At 36.0% G+C, this 25878-nt stretch overlaps 1 protein-coding gene across 2 annotated transcripts in view; it reads left to right on the top strand.

Annotated features, from left to right (window-relative positions):
• Positions 1-1505: 1505 nt before the first annotated feature.
• LOC149553581 (uncharacterized) overlaps positions 1506-25878 on the top strand; it is a 51729-nt gene continuing 27356 nt past the window's right edge. The window contains exons 1-2 of one of the 2 annotated variants that reach the window (XM_089788985.1): positions 1506-1700; positions 1827-3477. In XM_089788985.1, coding sequence (XP_089645111.1) covers positions 1942-3477 — 1536 coding nt within the window. In that variant the 5' untranslated portion in view covers positions 1506-1700; positions 1827-1941. Of the gene's footprint in view, positions 1701-1823; positions 3478-25878 lie in introns of both variants that reach the window. The other variant, XM_089788986.1, reaches the window with a different exon arrangement.

Genomic DNA, 25878 nt, shown 5'->3' with positions numbered 1-25878 from the left:
TATTTGGTTGGCTCAAACTGCATTCATTTCCTGCTTCCTTTTAACATTCACTGTATGCCTAGATTTAGTGGATACTCCCTCATTGATTCTGACAAATATACAACTCGTATTTAAATATTATTTTCTAGATTTTTTTTTTACGGCACTGCAATCCTTGGGAACGATTGAAATTTAGAATTATTTTAAAGTGAACCTACATGCATGCTACCGAGAACATGAATTTCTCCAAAAAGAGAATTGATAACCCTGCAGGCTAGCAAGATACACAGGTTCTAATACCATTAATGTAATATCTTGGTCCGAATATTTACTGATTTTTCTTATCTTTCTTTTCCTGATATAATTAGCAAGAAAACTTTGTGGAAATAATTTCCAGCACAATTGTAAACAGTAGAAATACTAACCGACACTTATCCAACCTCTTTAGGAATATAATATTCAGATTCATTTATAAGAACATGCAATATGAGACAACAATAAAACCAACGGTTCTCCACAAGATAACAATTCGTTATTTTCAAAAATAACATTCAAGATGTCAAACATATAATCATGAATTACAAACTGACGGGATGAAACCAACAAACGGTTATAATTCCTTAAACAACCTTATTGCCTTATACAACAACAAAATAACATCCAACAACTAAAACATTATTGTATTATACAACAACAATACAATAACTAGCTACCACAATCCAATATTATACACAAATTTTATAGTTATATTGGGAAACAAGAGAAGAACCTATAAGCACAATTGAGACATTGAAATTATATCTTTACGGACAATGAGTTTGCGTCCACTACCTGCTTGGACGAGGGGCTATGTCCTCAAACTGGCTCTAAATGACTCTCACAAGAGAAATTATAGTACTAAATGTAAACATTTTAAAAGATCATAAAATATGAATTAAAATGTAGATGTAATCTTTTAAAATTTGAACATAATGAACTCTAAAAATCTAATTATAAAATATGATTTGAAATGTTAATTAAACTAGTGCCACTTAGTAGCCAATATTTACCTCGTATACTTATAATATTAAAATAAAAATAAAAATAATTTAACTAACACAATGGACTATTTGAATTAGAATAAATTTTTAAAAAATATTTTTTATAAAATAATTATTTAATGTAAAAATTTATAATATAAAATTGTGAAACAATCATATATTATTCTAATTATAATATAACATTTACATAGTTTTTACAATTAACATTTTTCTAAATTAAAAATGAAAACTTAAATAAAAAATATATTGTTTATGCTATCTAATTCAAACAAAAATAATTTACGTATCATTTTCTAAAAACTTGCCCATGTTTTCACAAATCATGGTAAATATCCCAATATTATAAACCAAATCTATATAAAGATTTACCATAGAAGAATATTTAATTATTCCAAAAAAATTTAAATCCACCTCATACCAGAAAAGTAACTTCCGGAAAACATTCCCTCCGCTGTACAAATCTCTTCAGATTCGCAGCTCCGGGCTGTGGCACTAGGTTTAAAATATCTCTGTATCAAAATTCAGCAAAACATTTCCTTGAAATTTTCAATTATCGCGGTGAAAATGAACGAGTAGGATCTCACGCTGCTTTTAGTTCCATTTTTACGTTCCTAGTTGTTTAGGCTTTGAATAACATTTCAAGACTGTTTCTACACGTTTTCTTTACCCGAGCTTCAACTGGTATGCTATATTATCCCCTTATTATTTCGTTTCTGTTTTGTTTCAGCCCACAAAATATAGTATCATTAATTCTGTTTATTTAATTTTTTAAATGCTCAAGATTGTTACTGTGACCCTCTTTAGCAGGTCTCGGCATGGGAACAGTGCTTGATTATTGAAATTGGAAGCTCTCGGACAATTTCATGGACATTGGCAAGATTTCACGTTTTCCATTTTCATATTGTAATATTGTGAAGGCAGAATGACAGAAGACGGCAACCATTCCTCTCACGGCAGGAATTATGGTTATGGTTATTCTAGCGAGAGCAATCAAAGCAACCCATCTCGCGAATCAAGAGGTAGTGGTGAACTTAGGGGTACCCATGATGGCAATAAACCTGAGCGTGGTGGCTCCTGGCATCAAAAGCAAGCGGGTTCTAACAGAGAATTTAGACAAGGTACGCATTACCCTCGCAGCAGAGATAGTTCTAAACCATATCATCAAAGCTCAGGGTTCTGCAATTCGCAAGACAGGAATGCTCAATATGATTTCCCTTCTGAAAGGGCAAGTGATGCCCAATTGCGCAGTGCCAACATGGCTCCTTCTGGGGGGTGGCTTGATGACGACGACTCTGTACGTCCACAGAATAGCTCTCATACTTCTGGCTATTCAAATACACAGAAGCATCTACAATCTAAATATCATGTCCCAGATAAACATCATTTCAATGAAAAGCCAGGGCAGTTTAATGGAAGGCCGTACAATGATCACCGCAGTTCTCGATTTCAGGAAAGCAATTTGAGGCAAAATGCAGATTACACCCAGAAGTATGGTGCCACTTCCCGTAATCCTAATTTTGGTGGCTTAGCTGATAAACAAATCAGTCAAACAAATAATTTTAAAGACACCTGTCATGGCAGTGTAAATCTCACAGACGATGAAGAGGAAGAGGACGACGACGACGACAATGACAGTGATTCTGAAAGAGAAATGGCTATAGAGAAGGTGCATCAGAAATTGTTGCCCAAAGTTAAAGAAGTCGTAGACAAAATATGCGGGTCTTCCAAGCCAAGCCTTATTGGCAACGTTGAATTGTCATGCTTAGTTTGTTCTCCGCTCCAGCATTTCAAGGGATGGAAAGCAGTGGTGGCCCATGCCCAAAGTTTTAGGAAAAAGAAGGTAATTCAGCACCGTGGCTACTATTTAGCTCTTGATAGTGTCCTCAAGGACAAGGAGGAGCATGGAGAAGGGCAAGACCAGGAAATGCCATCTACTGCTGGTTCAGCCCTCATTGATCTAAAACACTCAGAAAGCCATCTCATAGTGTGGCCACCTGTTGTAGTTATAGAAAACAGTGACTCAAAATCACAATCTAGTCGATCCAATGTAACTTCAAAAGGGACTGGTATAAGTCAAGGCGAAGGAGAAAAGGAAGAGGTGATGATTCAGGCCCTGCTTTCTCAGGAATTGCAAGATCTTCATCACAAAGATGTTATTGCCTGTGGAAGAAACCGGTTCCTCATCTTGTTTGATGCATCCTCCGTGGGTTATATGGAAGCCAAAGTAATGAATGACAGACTACGAGAGGGTAAACGTGGGCGGGAGGATTGGCTGCGCTTTATGGACCATAGAGATTCTTTGGTCTCCACAAAATATTATAGGACATCATTGCTGTTTGGTTATTTGGCTGAACCGGCAGATATGAAGGTCATCGATCCAAATAGGACCATTATTAAAGAGTGGTCAGAGGAGAGCTATTCTGAGAAAGTGCAAAGCGCAAATAAAAGAATGAAACTGGTAATGAATATTATACTATTCTCGGCTGTTTCCATCTTTCGGCAGCCACCCGTTACCTTACTGCAATGATTTTTTTCCTTTGACTTTGTAAAGTTTTCTGCAAATTCTTTATATTTGGATCAGACTTTGAATCTGCCTTTTGATCAGACTTTAAATCAGACCTTGGATCAGACTTTGAATCGAACTTTGATTGCTGAGAATGAGATCTTAATATTCTGAATAATATAAATTGTTTGAGAAAGTAAACACCTTGTTTATTGCAGATCCAGTAGATTGAAGAAGAGTAATACTGATTTATAATTCGCTGAGTGAGGATACTTGAAGAAGCAGACTTAAGTTTTGTGTGTGTCCTTCAAACTGCATCAGCACCCATCTAAATATCTAAACCAAGAGACTTAATCCTCAAAGGACATGTCCCTATGCTTGGTCGGCTATCAGAACCTTCTCTAAATCGGTGACTTTATAAGACTTAATTTAAGATTAAGCACTAACTAACATATAACATTAGTTTAGCATTAATACAAACAAGTCTGAAAAATCTCCGCCTTAGAAAGGAAATACTAAGAGTATTTACTATTTATAGCCATTCGAAGACATCTAGACTGAGAAGAATAAGTGTGACCTGCACTTATAGACCTGGAGATTATCATGTTACATTCTTAACACTCCCTCTTAACTTGATAATCTCACAGAGAGATATTATATCTAGCAACATCAAATACAGATGAATAAACAAGAATCAATACTCTATATCTGTCTGAATCTTCTTAGTATGTGATATCAAAGAACACATAACACAATGTCATATTACTCAATTTGTGATATGACAAATCACTGCTACTAGTGATAAGTTATAGATAAATCTGAAGAGTAATTTAATTTCTTCATTTATCCAAGTTTTGACTCATAAAAATTGGTATTTCTATATCACAAGAAGATCTTGAGTTTAAGATCTACTAAAATACAGAATAAACCCGGAGAATTCTAAGATTCTTCCTTTATCCAATTTGTGACCCATGAACATAGCAATAGCAATGTCAATGTCACAAGACAATCTAAAACTCATCTAGATCTTATAGTAAAATCTACTGTTTAGTACATTATCTAAGAGATCGTCATCTCTCATAATGCCTTTTACACAAGTATTCATTATTTTAGAGATCGTCACCTCTTAAATAATGATTACACATGGTGGAGCCCATACTAGTCAATAGCCTGACAAAAATAAAATTATTATTTTATTAATAATCAAAAGAGTACAAATGAATTACAACTCAACCATACCAAGTCTCTTTCTGAAATGTTCTATCTTTACTCTAAATAGAGATTTGGTGACTATGTTTGCTGTCTGATCTGCAGTACAAATGTATTTCAATTTTACAAAATTCCTATCTACCATATCTCTTACATAATGGTAAAGAATTTCAATATGCTTGGATCTGTCATGGAAAACTGGATTAACCGAGAGCTTGATGGAACTCTGATTATCACAATGGATAATTGTAGAATTCATGGCTTGCCCAAATAATCCCACAAGTAACTTTCTCAGCCATACTGCTTCTCGAGAGGCTATTTCTGCTGCAATGTATTCGGCTTCTGTGGAGCTCTGAGCTACTAAAGACTGCTTTCTGCATATCCATGAAATCATAGCTGATCCTAAATTGAAACAACATCCTGAAGTGCTTTTCCTGTCTTTAACACTTCCACCCCAATCTGATTCGGTGAATCCATGCAAATCTAAAGCAACTTTCTCATATTTGAGTCCATAATTAAGAGTGCCTTTTAAGTATCTCATAATGTGTTTAACAACAACTAAGTGAATCTCCTTAGGTTCACACATAAACTGACTTAAGGCATGAATAACATAGCAAATATTAGGTCTTGTATTTACTAGGTACATTAGGGACCCAATCATCTGCTTGTAGAGAGTAGAATCTATTGGAGGTGATTCCACGGCTGTTTCTTTAAGGTTATGCAAATTGGTCTCCAGTGGAGAAGACATAGGCTTGCAATTTCACATTCCAAATTTCTTCAAGATATCTGAAGTGTACTTTCCTTGATTCAGTATGATACTATCAGAATTTTGTCGTACTTCCAACCCTAGGAAGTAATGGAGAAGCCCCAAGTCTTTCATCTCGAATTCTCTAGTTAGATCTTTCTTGCACTGATCTATAAGATGATCATCACCTATGATTAATAAATCATCAACATACAATATCGGTATTACCATACCATCTTTATCTCTTTTATAATATAAGTTTGAATCGGCTTCATTCTTAGAGAATCCTAAGCCGGTGAGATATTTATCAATCCTTTCATACCAGGCCCTGGGAGCCTGTTTAAGCCCATAGAGAGCTTTCTTGAGCCTGCAAACAAAGACGTTAGGATCATGGGTTTCAAATCCTTCTGGTTGCTCCAGATAGACTTCTTCTGAAATCTTTCCATTTAGAAATGCTGTCTTTACATCCATTTGATGTACCTCGCAATTGCTAAAACAACTTGTACGGAAGTATATCTGGCAACAAGAGCAAATGTTTCTTCATAATCAATCCCTTCTTTCTGAGAAAAACCTCAGGCTACAAATCTGGCTTTATATTTCTCAATACTCCCATCAACAACATGCTTTATTTTGAGTATCCATTTGGAAGAAACAACAGATTTTCCTTTTGGTCTTGAAACTATTTCCCAAATATCATTTTTCATAATTGATTGATATTCTTCTGTCATAGCTTCTTTCCAGGCTAGATGATTAATAGCATTAGAAGGATTGGTTGGCTCTATTTTGGATAAATCAATCATATTTGCTGTATAACCAGAGAATCTTTTAGGTCTTTTACTTTCTTTGACTGATCTTGAAGGTGCAGCAAAATCTTGAGCTGCTTAAACTGTTTTTATGGCCCAAAGTGGTTTTTTCTTTGAATTTTCCTCAAGATTCATATTTTTATTTTCGACCTCTTCTAGGTTCTCCCTCTAGGATTCACATTCACTAACTCTTTTAGAACTTGATAAAGGAGAAGGTTTATTGGAACTTATGGCTCTTTTGAATGCAAGATCTTCCTCAAAGACTACATCTCTGCTAAGCTCAATAGTTTTCTGTCCGTGTATGAAAATTCTATATGCTTTAGAAGTTTCACTATACTCTACAAAGATCCCTTTCCTCCTAGATGGTTCTAATTTGGTTCTCTTTTCCTTTGGAACATGAATGTATATAGGACATCCAAAAATTCTGAGATGACTTATATTGGGTTTTACTTTAGTAAATACTTCTTCAGGGGTCTTGTCTTTAAGATAGGAGTGAGGGCTTCTGTTTTGAATATATACAGCAGTACAAGAGGCTCCTGCCCAAAGATAGTATTCTAAATTTTGGTCAAAAATCATAGCGCTAGCAATTTCTATAATTGTCCTATTATTTCTTTCAACTACTTTGTTTTGTTCTGGGTTATAAGGAACAGTGTACTCCCTCTCAATTCCTGATTCTTTGCAAAACCTTTTAAAAAAGTCTGAGGTATATTCTCCTCTGTTATCTGTTCTAAGGTTTTTAATTTTATGTCCTGAAAATTTTTCAATTAATGCATTGAATTCTTTAAATCTTTGTAGGATTTCTTCTGATTCCTTGCATTTAGAAAAATAAATTCATGTTTTCCTAGAGAAGTCATCTATGGACAAGATATAATACCAGAATCGTCCAAGAGAGGGAACGGATGTAGGTCAACATAAATTTGAATGAATTAATTCTAGTACATTATTTGTTTTTCTAGTACTATCATGAAAATGACTTTTAGTACTTTTACCCAGAGCACACCCTTTGCAAACACTAGGGTGATCTTTATTTAATTTTGGTAATCCGGTAACCATCTTTTCCATAGTTGATAAGGTTTTAAAGTTTAGATGCCCTAATCTTCTATGCCATATTTCGTTTGGATCTTTAGCTTCATGAACTAGGGCTTGAATAGATCGATTGGATTCTGTATTCAATTCATACAAATATCCCTTTCTTTGACCAATTAATTTAGCTTTCTTGATGGAAGAGTTCTTAGCCCAAGTTAATGCTTTGCCATCCACGAAGGCAACATTGTGTCCATCATCTTCAAGTGTTGTTATTGAGATTAGGTTTCTTTTAATCCCTAGTACATAAAGTACACCTTTAAGAAGAAGAGTATTTCCTATTTTTAGTTTCAAAGTGTAGCTTCCAATTCCTTCAACTGAGTGTGCAGAGTTATCACCAATAGTAACTTCACCGTTAACTTTCTTTGATAAGGAATCTAGAGTTTCTTTGTATCTCATTATCTGTTTGGAATATCTACTATCAATTACCCATGCCTTATTTGAGATTTCATTTGATAGAGAGGAATACAAAACACGGTTCTCTAGATCATAAGTCTCTTCTTCTCTAATGACATTTGTACAATTTGCCTGTTTGGAATTTTCCGGACAATTAAATCTATAGTGTCCAAATTTTTCACATTTGAAACACTTTATTTTAGATAGATCTTTCCTGGGCTTTCCATTGTTCTGATTCCCCTTTTCTTCTTGAAGTGCTTTTTCTTGCCTTTATAGGAGTTTGCATTGAGAACGTGAAGTTCTTCATCTTCTACTTTTGGTTTTCCCCCTTTCTTTAGTTTTCTTGACTCTTCTTGAAGACAATCATTCTTGAGTCTGTTAAAGTTTGGAAGCTGATCTCTAGCACTTATTCCTTGTGCGAATGTTTCCCATGATTCTGGCAATCTATCTATGGCCATGAGCGTTAGTTCGGTGTCATTAATAATGGTTCCTATGCTTGATAATTCATCTCTAATGCTGGCAACTCTTAGGAAATAAGAGTTTATCGATTCTCCTTTCTTTATTTGGATGTGATTCAGTTGCCTTTTTAGTGCAAGAACCCTAGATGCATTGTTTACTTCATATGCATTTCGTAATGCATTCATCATATTGAAGGCAGTTTGGTGTTTCGTAAGCATAGGTACGATATCATTTTTAACTCCATCCAAAATGATTTGAATAGCTTTTCTATTTCCATTGGTCCATATGGATTTGTGAGGTTCAACTGGGGGTTGTTTGGATGTTCCATCAATGAACTATTTTACATTGTTTTTTTCAAGAATCATTAAGATTCTGTAATAACCCCAATAGGTTATAACTTCGTCAATCACAAAAAATCTTTATACTTCAGTTGTTTGACATTTCGTCAAACACTTTGCAAGCAAGGGTCATCTGACTGATTTAACTTTTCAGATTGCTGCAGTGATTCTTGTTTGGATTTGCCTCAAAGAGAATGCTTACAAAATTGTCTAAACAATGACCTAACATGAATGTGCAACTAATTTTGGCAATATTCAATACAAATATGTGACTTAAACTACTTGCAATATGCAGCTACAGCAATTAGTAATTATGACAAATACTTTGGATGCAACCTAGGATGGCATTAATGCACTTACAACTGAGTGACATTAATATAAACACTTAGTATGCAAAATTATAACATTATTTATGCCAAAAAGAGAACTTACGGCCAATTGACATTTTGTCAAACAATTGGCATGCACACTAATAAACTGATCATCAAACTCTAGGTTTACAATATAGATAGTCTAAAAATTACAATGCTCGTTAATTGCAAAATCCTAGCCTTCCTTTGATACCAATAATGCCTAATGGCAAACAAAGACAAGTACAATATGGAAATAGTGAAGTGCTAAAGCTATATTTTGTACTCAGCTGAAAACCTACTTTTCTCAGAAAATATGCCAAATGAGAAGTGAAGAACCTGATTGTAGATGGCTGTAATAATTTTCTACAATGCTGCCCCTTTTGTTTTGTTTTTTTCCGATCTGCTTTTTCCGGATTTGCTTTTTTTCGTTTTTGCTTTTTCGAATTGCTTTTTTGGATTGCTTTTTTCGGACTGCTTTTTCCGCCTGCTTTTTTCGGGTTTGCTTTTTCGCCTTGCTTTTTTTCGGACTGCTTTTTCGGCCTGCTTTAAAATGGCATCCTATAATTTTAGACCTGCTAGAAATGACCTCCAATAATTTCGGCCCTGCTAAAATTGCCTCCTGAAATGCTGAAATGCTGAAAATGGCCTTAGGCCCAATGATGCCCTAGCTGAAGTGATGAAGTATCACGTCCAAATGTGCAACCCTTCAGAAGATATTTCACTTCCTCAGTTATGCTAATCCAAGGGAGTTTTCGTTCCCAAAGATCAACTGACTATCTGAAACCACTTGGCTCCACAATAGACTATGTGACTGAATCACAATTTGATGTCAAGAGAGAAATAAAAAACTGGATGATTAGAATGAAGCCCGGGGTGCCTATTTATTCTTTTTCTCCACTTTCTCCAGAAACTTCTAGAACATTATTTTGTTTTATCTATTAGTGACTTTATAAAAAATATTTTATAATTCAAGTCACCTTATTAAATTAATTAAATATAAAGTTACCTTTTAATAGTTATTTATTTGATAACTTTATAAATAATTAACTTAATATCACTTATTTATTTAATTAAAATAATTAATTAGTCATCCTCATAAAATATTCATTATTTTGAACAACTTAATTAATTAAATTAATTAAATCAAATTGCCTCCAAAATGGGGACATGACAGTCCGCCCTTCCTAAAATTGCTTGTCCCCAAGCAATGGTTGAACAATAAACCAATCAATCCGTTTGGATCCCAAATGTAGTCATGAACTATACTACTGTCAATTAACACAGGCTCCTGTAATATCCTCTGCAATATAACCAAGAGGAATCCATAATCAAACTGACAATTACAGCTCAACCAAACTCCAAAATCACAACTGCCAACACAGTAAATACCATCAACGCATCCCACTGGCCTATACGGAATGTACAATTCAACTCTGCAACAATGGTGAACGCTCCCGAATGAAATTGTACCAAGTATGAAGAATCCACACACTGTACAACTCCTGCAGTCTACACTACTCTGCAGATCACCGGCCACTGTCTCATAACCATAACTCCCATGCACTGCTGATGGTGAAAAGACATCACAAGATAAACAGCAAGAAATGGAACCCAAACCAAATTTGCTTGCCATCAACTCCTCCACACAAGGATCAAATGCTAACTGATGTACATACCCTGCAGTATAATGTTGATAAAAAGAACCAACCTCAGTCAACAACTCACCATGAACAAGTGATACAACCCACTGTGACTGATCACCAGCTAAGTCAGGAGATGTCATAGCCAAAGGAGTAGAATCAATAACAACAACCGCTGAAGCATCACTCCCAAACTCCTGCTCTAAGTCATGTATTATCAAGCTGTCAACCACAGAATCTATCGCCATGTCATGCCCATCACAACTCTCATCCCGAGGCGTCAAACTGTCCCATAACTAATGACAAGCACTAGGAACCAAAGTACATCTCTGTATCATCATCTCATCAACATGGTCATCAAAGGTAAATTGATGAGCATACCTTACAGTGTAATGCCGATAGAATGCACCAATCTCAGTCAATGGCTCAAACTGCAATCCAGATGAAACTAACTGTAATCGATCATTAAGCATGTTGGAACTGACTACTACCTCCGAAGATATCACCAAGCGAGTATTACTAGCAGGAACCATGCCAATTGCCGGCTCACCAACATCACACATGATCTTTGATACAACATCTCTAGTCTCCGTGCCATCAGTACTAGAGGCCACCACCATGTTAGGCATACCACAACAATCTGCTGCAGCACCCAACTCAACTGAACTTGACTCTAGTGGGAACGAACCCGATATGCCAATGTAGTATCAAGGATGGATGCATCCCCATCTCCACTGTCTTTGACAATCTCGACCATGGACATCCTTGGATCACCAGACACCACAGCTTGTGACTGTACAGAATCAGGTAAAGACTGTAGTCGCTCTAACTCCATGGTCACCTTAGCCAAATGAAACTGTAACTCCTCGAAAGCCAACTGTGTACTCTCAAGAATCTCAGAAGTCACCTCGAGCTGCTGAGTAAGCTCACTCACCTCATCTTCCTTGGCTAATAATGCATCGTATGTTGTACTCCCCCACTCCATAAGATAATCTCTGTCGGCTACCAACTGCATATAATTCTGTCTCAGAATCTGGATAGCCTCCCATAAAGAGTGGAACTCTGTCAAGGAAAGATAACTGCCTCCCTGCTCATCACTAGTAGGAGAACCCCATCCATAAACTGCTAACAATTGACGAGCAGCATCGAAATGTTGGCAAGCGATAGCAATGTCTCGCTCACTAACTCTCAACTGACTAGACACATGATGGCACTGGCTAGACTGTCTCCTACCAACCTCCTCTGACGCACTGTCTAAAGGAGTATCCTCAAAGTTACTGGTCTCTAGAGTATTACCATCCATATCCTGCAAGTCAACTCCAAAGCTCATATCAACATACGGAGTATCAAAAACTGTAGCACTGTTGTCCAACTCTTCTGTACCAAAAGAAACTGCCAAGGAAACTAAGTCTTCAAAACTGCCCATTGCATCCTCCTAGATGTCATCAATGCCAATATGATCCTGGGACTCATCTGTACACACTGCCAAATATGAAGGATCATCAACACATTCCAGCAAGAATGGTCGACTGGATATATGAACAAAGCCCAACACCGATGTATAAAAACTAATACCAACATCGGACAAGCTGCTGGTGCAAGAAAAGACAACACCGTGCAATCTGCTAATCAAATCCATGATAGCACCCAAACAATCACTGCTACCAAAAAGTGTTAAAGATCTCCAGTCAACTGAATCTCAAACGCCAATATAACAATCTCGAGTCCATATCCGTAAACTAGAATCAGCTAGTAACTCAAGCAAACTCCTCACCTAAGTAATATGACCAATACCAACTAACTCCACATACCTGTCTGACATTGTCCCTGTATCCTGGATGTGAATGCAAGATGAACTCGCAACATTATCAACGACCGCATATGATTTATGTGCCGCAGAAAGCTGAGTATCAGGAGTGCAAGATGGAACTAAACTCAACTCCATGCCATGCTTATCCCCATATCTCTCCCAGTCCTGTAATGCCAATGGAGTATTCACCAAAGAAGCTCGAGTGTCCTCAAGCTCGCGAGAAAGCCTGTCGACTTCCTCCTCCTTCCTCCTCAAGGCATCTAAATAGTTTCTGACAAGTCTAAGAAGATGGTCACGATCTGATAGAAGATGTAAATAACTCAACTTCATCGTTCCCATTCCTTCCCTAATCGCCTGTAAGTCAACACAAGAAGACTTCGCCTGAACTCCCTTATGTCTACCCTGTAACTGAATCATTCGAATGTGATCCTCTATCATATCCCGCATCTTGTCATGATGATATAATGAAGTCACAATACTGTCTTTGCTCACCTTCAGCTGGCTGGACAAATCATGTGAAGTACTACCAGCCTCAACCTCATGTGACGAAGCATCTAACTGTGCCTGGTACTCTCTCTCAACAAAGTCATGAATGCTCAATGTCTGCTCATCTCTACCAAGTATCTCACCATCATGCACAACAACATCCTCATAATCATCATCTGAACCCACTACATTGTAGTCACTGCCTATTGGAACTAAACCATCTCGAGTACCTGTGACATCACCCTCTGACGACCTGTATACAATTGTCTCAACTTGAGTATCAAGTTGACCGTTACTATCAATCTGCGTAATATCCATTCCCACTACCTTCTGAAGTATTGTGTGCCCAACATCTTCCTCCAAGCTAGTCTGATTTTTGTCCTCCCTAGATTCGACTATATGTTGGTCACCAACTGCTGCAAACTCCTTGTAGAGGTTTCTAGATACCTCACTTGTAGAGACCTCTTGTTCCTCTTTGTCTTTGTTCTGTGATGTAGCCCTCTTAAACATGGAAACCATCAATTCATTCATCCTTTTCTGACTTTCATCCAACCTCTTCAAATTTTGTTTAAGCTTCTTCATATCCTTGTCCCACTGCTTCTGGGTACTTGAAGTAAACATGATTAACTAACTGATTCAATGTCTAATCTACCCAACAGGATGGCAAGTCAATTGCTCTGATACCACTGATATAACCCCAATAGGTTATAACTTTGTCAATCACAAAAAATCTTTATACTTCAGTTGTTTGACATTTTGTCAAACACTTTGCAAGCAAGGGTCATCTGACTGATATAACTTTTCAGATTGCTGCAGTGATTCTTGTTTGGATTTGCCTCAAAGAGAATGCTTACAAAATTGTCTAAACAATGACCTAACATGAATGTGCAACTAATTTTGGCAATATTCAATACAAATATGTGACTTAAACTACTTGCAATATGCAGCTACAGCAATTAGTAATTATGACAAATACTTTGGATGCAACCTAGGATGGCATTAATGCACTTACAACTGAGTGGCATTAATATAAACACTTAGTATGCAAAATTATAACATTATTTATGCCAAAAAGAGAACTTACAGCCAATTGACATTTTGTCAAACAATTGGCATGCAAACTAATAAGCTGATCATCAAACTCTAGGTTTACAATATAGATAGTCTAAAAATTACAATGCTCGTTAATTGCAAAATCCTAGCCTTCCTTTGATACCAATAATGCCTAATGGCAAAAAAAGACAAGTACAATATGGAAATAGTGAAGTGCTGAAGCTATATTTTGTACTCAGCTGAAAACCTACTTTTCTCAGAAAATATGCCAAATGAGAAGTGAAGAACTTGATTGTAGATGGCTGTAATAATTTTCTACAATGCTGCCTCTTCTGTTTTGCTTTTTTCCGATCTGCTTTTTCCACTTGCTTTTTCCGGATTTGCTTTTTTTTCGTTTTTGCTTTTTCGAACTGCTTTTTCGGATTGCTTTTTTCGGAGTTGCTTTTTTTGGATTGCTTTTTCCGCCTGCTTTTTTCGGGTTTGCTTTTTCGGCCTGCTTTTTTTCGGACTGCTTTTTCGGCCTGCTTTAAAATGGCATCCTATAATTTCAGACCTGCTAGAAATGACCTCCAATAATTTCGGCCCTGCTAAAATTGCCTCCTGAAATGCTGAAATGCTGAAAATGGTCTTAGGCCCAATGATGCCCTAGTTGAAGTGACTGAAGTATCACCTCCAAATGTGCAACCCTTCAGAAGATATTTCACTTCCTCAGTTATGCTAATCCAAGGGAGTTTTTGTTCCCAAAGATCAACTGACTATCTGAAACCACTTGGCTCCACAATAGACTATGTGACTGAATCACAATTTGATGTCAAGAGAGAAATAAAAAACTGGATTATTAGAATGAAGCCCGGAGTGCCTATTTATTCTTTTTCTCCACTTTCTCCAGAAACTTCTAGAATATTATTTTATTTTATCTATTAGTGACTTTATAAAAAATATTTTATAATTCAAGTCACCTTATTAAATTAATTAAATATAAAGTTACCTTTTAATATTTATTTATTTGATAACTTTATAAATAATTAACTTAATATCACTTATTTATTTAATTAAAATAATTAATTAGTCATCCTCCTAAAATATTCATTATTTTGGACAACTTAATTAATTAAATTAATTAAATCAAATTGCCTCCAAAATGGGGACATGACAGATTCTGAATTTTCAGGCTTCAAAGTGTTCCTTCCCGTCAAACCTGTCTTTGGGCCTGATTGTATATGCCATTGAAGATAGGAGAAGATTACTAAGTATATGTAAAGTCTGATGACTGAATTTGCAAAGCCTTGGATTTAATAACTTGGCTCTAATACCATGTAAAGTTTTCTGCAAATTCTTTATATTTGGATCAGACTTTGAATCTGCCTTTTGATCAGACTTTAAATCAGACCTTGGATCAGACTTTGAATCGAACTTTGATTGCTGAGAATGAGATCTTAATATTCTGAATATTCTGAATTGTTTGAGAAAGTAAACACCTTGTTTATTGCAGATTCAGTACTTCTAAAATCGATCTTGATTGAAGAAGAGTAATACTGATTTATAATTCGCTGAGTGAGGATACTTGAAGAAGCAGACTTAAGTTTTGTGTGTGTCCTTCAAACTGCATCAGCACCCATCTAAATATCTAAACCAAGAGACTTAATCCTCAAAGGACATGTCGCTATGCTTGGTCGGCTATCATAACCTTCTCTAAATCGGCGACTTTATAAGACTTAATTTAAGATAAAGCACTAAAATACATATAACATTAGTTTAGCATTAATGCAAACAAGTCTGAAAAATCGCCGGTCTTAGAAAGGAAATACTAAGAGTATTTATAGCCATTCGAAGACATCTATACTGAGAAGAATAAGTGTGACCTGCACTTATAGACCTGGAGATTATCATGTTACATTCTTAACAGACTTTGTAAATTATCCTCCTGTTTTCACACATCAATGGAGTCGAAATGATCTATGCATCGTTGTATTTTTATAATTGCAAAGCAAATTAAGTTTTTGATATTACAAAGATATTTTGATAAATGAAACCAAATAGTTGAAACACCTCCATTAGTTGCAAGAGCAACAAGCAGGACTAGTTTAATCAAGAGGATGCTGCAATAGGAAGGAAATTTCTGCGGAGATGCTGAACCACTGGTAACTCTTGGCCACAATTTGTCAACATATGCATCATATCTTGCCGTAGGGCTGGCACAGTTTTGGATTCATTGGCACTAGTATACTTGGTAGTTTCATCATCATCCATCTTTAGTTTTCTCCAAGAGAATGTCTTTGGCTTTGCTCTTGATGTCCATTGCCCAGTAATACACATCAGCATACGATGACATGGATACCACTTCCATTTTCTTGTATAGCAAGGGGATTAATTTGTTAGTCCTAAGGGATCAGATTACTGAGAGGATAATCTACTGATTACAACACTTATTAACCTTTACATCCTTATCACAAAAATAACTTAATAACAGCAAATGAAAACTTCAAACACATAAACATACCCACAAAATAGACACAAAGATTTGGTATCATGTAAACCCAATTTGTGTGAAAACCACAGTGGGATTTAGTACCCACGTATTGTGCACTCTTTTGAAGTACGCCCTGTGAGGAGCTTAATTCCATTGGGAGTTTACAAAGACACTGTTAGGTGCCACTTTGGAGATTTACCTCTAGTCTTGGTAGGAGCTATACCTTGTTAGGAGTAGCCTTGTTAAAGGACTTGAACACTAATTGAAGTGCCACCCTGTTAAAGGACAAATTAGGACCTGTTAGGATCCACCTGGTTAAGGGATTTTGCTGCTGCAACTATTAGGGAACAACAGAAAGAATGACTTGTAGAATAACATTACCTCTGCTTAATTAGATCTACTGAAGATCAAGCTCTCTTCACAAAATACTCAACTCTACCTTAGCTTGATCGCAACTTGTACTCTTCAACTACACTTGTCCAACTGCGATCAACAACAAAAATGTTTAGCTTCAACCAGTATGTATTGAACTTTTAAGTCTACTGCCTTAATCAAGCCTTAAAATTTGAAATAGACATCAATTTCAAATATCTCACTTAGATCAAATGGGCCAAAAGACATATTTCAAAATATGAAACATGTTTTTAAGACCGTGGCAGCTAATACATTGATTTGCATATAATTTGTGTTAAGAGGTCAAATACGTTTTGACCAAACACAGTCTTCCTCTAGAATCTTCTTCATATGCTATCATTGAACAATGTGATGCCAGATCATCACATCCAGTCATGAAGACATGTCAGTAGATCGTGACTGACTTAACTAAATCCATCGCAACCTCAACACTGATCAGCGATCAACAATTTATTAACTGCCATTCAAGAACACAAAACACTTCACCTTGTTTAGCAACTGTCTCTGCTCATCGATCACCTATCCTTCACACCAGTCACACTAACGAGTTGCAGTCGTAACCATACCATCTAAATAGTGTTGTTTACTTTCTCTTGTGATTGTCCCACTTAGCTCATTGTAGATTTTACAGACCAATCAAATCACCTATCGCTTGTTACTAACTGTTCTAGCAGTTGCACTGACAACATTCATTCGATCATAACTTTCTCATAGGGCCACTTCAACAGTAGCGGTCATACCATAGACCTTCAGAGACATCCCCAATTCACTCACAAGGATCACTACCACTGAAAATGACTGCAACACCTTCATGTTTATGCTTGGTAACACAATAGAAATACTAGGTCAATAGTTGACACCAATGGCAATGAAAACACAATAACTGATCATCATGCAATCAAATTTGTATTATGACAACACTAAACATCAGCTGCCATCACAACATCAGTTATACTAACATTCTCCCTTGTTGGCCTTGATGACAACACTCTCTACACTCTTTTCCTTTCTGCCAAAGTGATACTTTGTGTACAAACCTGCTCAACATCAATCAGCACTAGGAACCACAAAATATTTCCATTTCTATCTTTCATGGTGGTCAAACATGTTTTGACCAAACACACGCTTCCTCTAGAATCTTTTTCATATGCTATCATTGAGCAATGTGATGCCAGATCATCAACTCCAGTCATGTAGACACGTAACCTGATTGTGATTGAATCAGCTGAATCCACCACGACCTCAACATCGATCATTCATCATCAATTTATTAACTATTGCTTAAGAACACAAAACACTTATCCCGTTTAATAACTCTGTCTCTGCTCTCCAATCACTTATCCTTCACATCAGTCACACTAATGAGTTGCGGTTGTAACCATATCATCTAAATAGTGTTGTTTACTTTCTCCTGTAATCGCTCCACTTAACTCATCCTAGATTTGACGAACCAATCAAATCACCTATCGCTTGTCACTTATTGTTCTAACAGTTGCACTGACAACATTATCTGATCATAACTTTCTTATAGAAACACTTCAACAATAGCAGTCATACCATAGACCTTTAGAGACATCCCTAATTTGCTCATAAGGATGGTTGCCACCGAAACTCAAACACCTTGTTCATCATGTTTATGTTTGGTAACATACTAGAACAGTAGGTCAATAGTTGACGTTAATGATAACACAATAACTGATTATCATGCAATCAAATCTGTATTATGATAACACTAAACATCACCTACCATCACAACATCAGTTATGCTAACACAATCCCTCAATGAATCAATGTTTCTTCAGGCCATTAGCTGGCTGATTAGATCTAATTTGATTGTTACAATGGCAATTCCTTGATTTAATTGAAAGAATGAAATGAACATATATAGGTAGTTACATTGACGATGTTTCCTAAAGAAACAATATCATGCCTGGGAGACCCCACAACTTCAGAGTAAGAGTCATTAGAATCCCACCCATGAAGACTAACACTTAAATCTGTAGCTTGTAAGGCAATCTCAAAGCTCAAAACAGGAGAAAAGGGCTGAAAAGGCTCTTGTTCTTCATCAAAGACAACATCTTGACTGAATATGAGACTAACAGTTTCTATATCAATAAGTTGATATGCTCTGTGCTTTTCATTATATCCTGTGAACATTAGCTCGTGGCTCTTGGAATCCAGTTTTGAGTGCTTGGCATTTTGAACCCAAACATATGCGGAAGAGCCAAAGACTTTCAAATGAGTGATTTTTGGCTTCTTCTGTAGTCTTCTCTTATTGGCCTGTCTCAGAAACCAATTTAGAAAATAGACAACAATTTAAACTACTTCCGTACAAAACTTCTTTGCAACATTTCTATGTTCCAACACAAACTGAGCCATCTTGGGATTGTGATGTTTCTCTGTTCAACCACACCATTCTGCTAAGGTGTGAAATGTGTAGTAAGCTGATGCTTGATACCACTATGTACACATAAGTTGGAGAAATTAGAATAACAGAATTCCCCTACATCATTTGTTCTAAGAGTTATTATTTGTTGACTAGACTCTTTCTATACCAACGCATTATTCTGAAACATACTAAACACGTCTGATTGTTGTTTAAGGAAATACACCCATATTTTATGACTAATATCGCCAGCAAGTAACAAAAAATATCTAGACCTAGTAACTAAAGGAGTTTACATTGACCCACATGCGTCAACATGAACTAATTGTAAACCTTGGAAGCCTGTCAAGAATTGCCATCTGAAAATGGAGTTCAATGCTACTTTCCAGCTTGAAAGCTCCATAAACTCCATGATTGAAGTCTAAATCTTCACTAAACCAATAACCAATTCCTCTCAAACCATCTAAGAGAGATAGTGTATGTTCAACCGCCCATACCACTGATGCTAGAGATTGCTGAAGGAAGAACTTTTGGCTGTGATGGCATGCTTTGAGAATCATCAGTGTCAATGAGTCTATAAGATCTTGATCCTCAATACTCAAACAACTGTAGTGCCAGTCTTCTGACCAACACTACTGTAGTTGTGCGAACTGAATACCACATCCAGCTGAGGAGAGCGTCTCATAATCTAACTAACAAATAGTGTTAAAGTTTTTGTCTTGAAATAAATGATTAACAACAATAAAGAAGAACAAAACAAGAACATAAGACACAAGACATTTATCTTGGGAAAACCCTTCCACTTGAAGGGAAAAACCCAGCCACACTAGAAAAAATATCTCTTTTATTGATAAACAAATGTTCAAGTACAATGCTTTCACTTGATACAAATTGTTGTATCTACACACAAAGTAATCACACACACACATATATAGAATTGAGAGGCACTTCACATCCCAACCGAAGGTCTCTTCAATTTCCAAAAATAAGTCTCTTCATATTTCCAAACGCATGCCTCTTCGCATGGCACATCTCTCTCTATATAATATTATTTCGATTATTATCATAAATAACTTCTTCAGCTGAAGATGACCATAACAGCCATATCTCTATTTCATAAAATTAGAGATAAAGATCTCTATCATAGCTACAATCTTCAACATTCGCTCTTAGTATGGCATGCACTCATAGCTGTAACCAAAGATGTCAATATCACATTGATTGTTATAAATACATGTTATTTCAACATAACATAATTCACCATAATTACTCCATAAACACTTAAAATTGAAGTCATGGAGTCACACACGACTTCCACCATGCCTACTTGCAGAGGGTGGTCAATCATACCTACTTGCAGTGGGTGGAATGAGAGCTTTCACCTCAGACTTCTTCCGGAGAAGAATGCATTTCTACCATGCCTATTTGTAGAGGGTGGGTCCACCATACATACTTGTAGAGGGTGGAATAGGGGCTTCACCCCAAACTTCTCCTAGAGAAAAATGCATTTCCACCATGCTTACTTGCAGAGGGTGGAATGAGGGATTTCACCTGAGATTTCTTTCAGAGAAGAATGCATTAACAACATGTATAAAAATGACTAAGGTTCCATATAGACCCCCTCTCAGCAAAGACAATTTTGATCATCACAATAGGATAGATGATATAACCTCCTCTAAAGCTGAGAACATCTCACTCTATTAGGCAACCTCCCTTTGAGACTACAAAATCTCCTTCTAAATATCATTATCTTCATCATTTAATGAAGATATGTAATATCAACTCAGTCCCATGACTGCAAGTCCCCATGTTCATTTCTATAGTCAGCATATAATCTCTCATCATCTTGATGCATCCTGCAACCAACATAGATTAATAAAATCAATCTATCACAAAAAAATATACTATTTCTAGTTATATAACAAAAATTTCATGAACTTTTACAAAAAATAGAATACTTTCTCTATGTTGGTGCCAAACCAAAGTCCATTCAACAACTGTTGTAGTCATCTTACTACAAACATTGATGTCGAACTTTTCCTCTGAGGTTTGGTCAAGTGATGAATGACTAGAAGCTCAACTTTTCTTTCCCTTATTCTTTCTAGATAATTCACCACCCTGTTCTCACGAATTCCCTTTTCTATTTGTAATTTACTTACCTTTGTGAGACATCACTGTTGATTCCCCTGAATTGATTCCTTCTGAATCAACTTCTGGATAATACAATGATGTTCTAGCAGTGGCAATCAGCTGCCAGGTTCAAAGTTTTGTACATACACAAAATGTGGAGATGGCAAACTGAATATGAGCTGAGTATCACATTCTGTGTGAATGCAAATCTTTGCCCAATATTCTGTGTGAAGAGGTGTACAATACCGACAGGTGTTTTTCAGTTACAAGACACAGTCCATAGACGTAAGTTAACTGACCGTGATTTCATAAGCACAACCTGTCCAGAACCAACACAGGCATTGCCAGGAATTAACAGCGGTGGTGCCATGTCATTGTAATACATACGCAAAATGTGGAGCTGGCAAACTGAATATGAGCTGAGTAACGTATTCTGTGTGAATGCAAATCTTTGCCCAATGTTCTGTGTGAAGAGGTGTCCAATACCGACAGGTGTTTTTTGGTTACAAGACACAGTCCATAGACGTAAGGTAACTGACTGTGACTTCATAAGCACAACCTGTCCAGACCCAACACATGCATTGCCAGGAATTAACAGCTGTGGTGCCATGTCATCATAATGCCATAGTGAGAATATGAAAGACTTGAGGACCATCTTAGAAGAATCGACATCGGCAAGGAGAACCCGATAACTTTAACGCGGCTGAGAAAGCTTAAACACATGATGAAAAGCTCCAATCGATCTAACTCAGCCACTGATAGGCTTGCATTAGGATCTCAATTTTTACATTCCGAACTACTCAATGTATTCATTTACAGCATCTCAGATGTCAAGGATGATGATATTCAAGACACTTGTCAGAGAAGCACAAAATAAAGAAAAAATAGAAAATGGCACAGGCCCAGCTTCGAGACATTAATGGAGTTCCTTCCTTAACAAGCTTCTCTTCAAGATATTAATGGAGTTCCTTCCTCAACAAGCTTCTCCAATACCACTCTATCTCTCAGACCTTACGGTCGTGAGAGTAATGGAAACCAATGATTGGAAGGACCATTGGCCGTGAGAGAAAAAAGAATCACACTGCAGACAATAGAGAGACTCACATCCGAACATTTACTACACAAGTAATCGAGTTTGTATATGCAACAGAAAGACTGACCACGAGAGGGCAAAGAGTTGACCAACAAGAGTACTTCAGGGTGCCAGAATGAGAGAATTTTGAACTGTATTGGGGATTTGACACCACAGCCTAAACGCACGCCAATATTCAGAAAGTTTTGCACCATGTAATGTCCCTTAACCAACGGACCTTCAAATTTTATTAAATTTGACTCATGGTGCAGAATTGAACAGTTTCAATTATACATGTTTTCTTTTGCTATTAATATCTTTGACAAATCTGTTGTAATATTGTATTCACGTCTTTAATAATCTCTTCTTCAAATCTACCTATAAGATAATCATACATCTTTAGTAAAATGACCACTAACTCCTCATATAAATCTACTACAAGATTCTTTATCTCCTCATCAACTCTTCAATTTACACCATTTTTTTGGTTCTAGAGCTTCATACAATTCCTTGTTCTTCTCATCCTGTTGTATATCCATTATTAACCTTCTTATTTTGTCATGATAATTGTATCACACCTTCACTTCGTCTTTATATGATTTTCAACTTACCTTTTCATAAGCAACATCTAGTCTTTCAAAAAGTCATCTTTATTTGATTACTTTGTGTGGTCTCTCTTACAATTCGCATTTCCTTAGTTGTTGTACAACCAACTCATTGTAGTCGTATTACTGAGATTTAATGTATAAATATTTATATTTTCAATCCTTAATCACTTTTCTAGGATGAATCTTGCTTGATTGTTGTCTCTGTAATAAAAGTCAGTTGAAGCTTGGTTTACAAAGATGTTGCTTGATTGCTAAGGCACTCAGATAGAGATTACCACTCTAGCTGATATAGTCAATATACAATGAGAGCAAACTGAGAGAACTATTAATCAATAAATGCAAAATTTATCCTTCAATCTTCTAGTGACGAGACCAATAGAACTACATTTTTGGACCTTAAGTAGTAAGATTTCTGTGTCTAGATCATGCCTCTATGTGGTGCAACTTGGTTGATCAATTATGACTAAGTGTATTCCCCCTGTTACATGTCTGTGCGAGTGAACTATTTATCGCTGCTCAATATATATTGCTTAAATCTCAATCAAAGGTAATTTTCCGTAGAAAATAGTTACACATTTTCATAACAATAAGCCACAAGAAACTCTTTACCTGATTCTTATTCTTTGCAATTATGGTTTCTCTGCTACTTGGATCAGGTTATATGTTCAGATTAATATGATCCCATAAAACTGCTGATTGGATTGCATGGTCTTTATTCACTGACCTATCCTCCGTATGCTTTACCTTGCTGATTGAGATTTTGTCCCTTTCAAAATTACTTGGATTCTCCAAACTGTACTTGCCATGTGGAATGTCTATTTCTATCATCTGACTACGGTCAATGCTCTACATTCCCTCTTCCCACATAAACCTTAATGGTGACATCAAAATGTTATCAATATATTGTGTTTGGATTTAGTTTCAATCCTCCTTTTAGACGTGATTGTTGATCATATCCTCTTCATTGATGGTTCTGTATTTTTCTTTTCTTGCTGTCTGTCCTTAATGCCTCTTGTCAGCTGTATGTCCCCTTATCTTGACTAGTATTTAAAACTTGATTGATTGTTATGATTCTGTCCTTTATTCATAAATACTGAAGACCGCATATGCTCTATGAGACTAGCGCTTATGAATGTGTGGATTGAGTTACTGTGTGTAAATCCTCCAGTATGCTTCCCATTACGATTCTCCTTCTTTGGGCATTGAGTAGAAATGTCCAGCATATGGGAGGAGTCGCTACTGCAACCTAAAGCTTACTCAACAAACTACAGATTTGTTCACAGGGGCGAGTGCTCCATATTTTCCAATACTGACTATTTGGGTTTCCCTTTCATGGCATCTGATCCTATTCCTCCTGCATCTTATTAGTTACCGGTGATGGTTGTTTGCTTACTCATTTGAGTTGTCTGAATGCTTTATTTGTCTTCTCTCTATACCCTTAATTTGTATGCTTCCATTGTTATATACTTCTCTGTCCTTTGAAATGGCCTTCCTAAAGGTCGTGACTTTTGAGTCAAACATCACTTGATGCTTTTGATATATTCTTTATTTTTGATATCTGATATATTTTATATTTGTACCATAATAATAGTTGATTTATTTTTTGAGTATTTTTAATTATTGTTTATAATAAGTATTATTCATTATCTATTTCTTTATTTAATAGTTTAAGATCCTCTTATTACTATTTTAATTTTATTAATCTTCCATAAATTTCTTAATAGATAAGTTTAAATCTTAATTTGGGCTTATACAATCATATTTAAGTATTATTTACTACTAATCACTTATATAATTATTAGTACTTGGTATTTGATTCTTTTTATAGTTTAATATTATTATATATTTTATTAAATTCTCTTTGGGAGGAGGCATTACACACCAAGCTTGCCCAACCAAATAAGATCCTATCATTGTTTGAATCGGAGAAATGAGGAACCAAGGGAAGAACTTAATCCATTCTTTTTCTCACATAGAATTCTGCAACCAATTATATGAACGACACCTTTGCAAGGTGAATCAACGGGCTCCATAAAGGACGCGAGCAACATAAAACTGTCTGCATAGTCTTTGTCGATATGAATTATTACTCCCGACCTAAGTCACAAGGTTCGAATTTGAATTCGAGTTTGTCGATCATAAAATTCAAATGAAATTCAACAAGGTTAAAAATTCGGTTAAAAAATTTGACATCAAATTTTAGTTATATGTACTATATATTTTGAAATATTACTAATATATCCACAAAATTGTCAAAATAGTTAAACATTGCTAAATAATTTAACTAAATAACTCAATAACAGTTCAAAATAAAATAACATTATATTTAATATAATAAAATTTGGATGAAGTTCGGAAAGAGTGAAAATTCGTTGAAATCCGAATCTGATGGATGAAATTCGACGAATCTTGTGACTTAGCTCCCGACAGATTGTATCTCCCATTCTTGCCATTACAAAGATCCACTGCACATGAATGTGCTGTTTAATAGAACAAGAGAGAAATACAAATACAATGCCTAACTGGTGCGCGATGATGATATGATGCTGAGTCACTTCAGTATTAGACTTCAACAATATAGAAGCAACTCTTAGGTAGTAGTGACCTGACTCATGTAACAATAGTATATAAATTCCTATCTCACTGAGATCAATATGCTCAGTATGCATGGGCAGGAGAAGATGCATTTTCTTCATGCCGGTTAATTTGTTCAAGGTAATCTCACGCAAATAACCTTATACATTCTCCTTTACAGTTGTTATTAGAACCAAGCTCTGATACCATGATACAGTTTTTGTCTAGAAATAAATGATAAACAACAATAAAGAAGAACAAAGCAAGAGCATAAGATGCAAGACATTTAACCTGGGAAACCTTTCTACTTGAAGGGAAAAACCTGAC

This window comes from Cupressus sempervirens, chromosome 6 (genome assembly GCF_028749045.1).
Source record: "Cupressus sempervirens isolate cs-2001-9-10 chromosome 6, ASM2874904v1, whole genome shotgun sequence".
In the NCBI taxonomy this organism is placed as follows: domain Eukaryota; kingdom Viridiplantae; phylum Streptophyta; class Pinopsida; order Cupressales; family Cupressaceae; genus Cupressus; species Cupressus sempervirens.
Note: the sequence above shows the minus strand (reverse complement) of the source record. Positions and strands in the feature narration are given on the sequence as shown.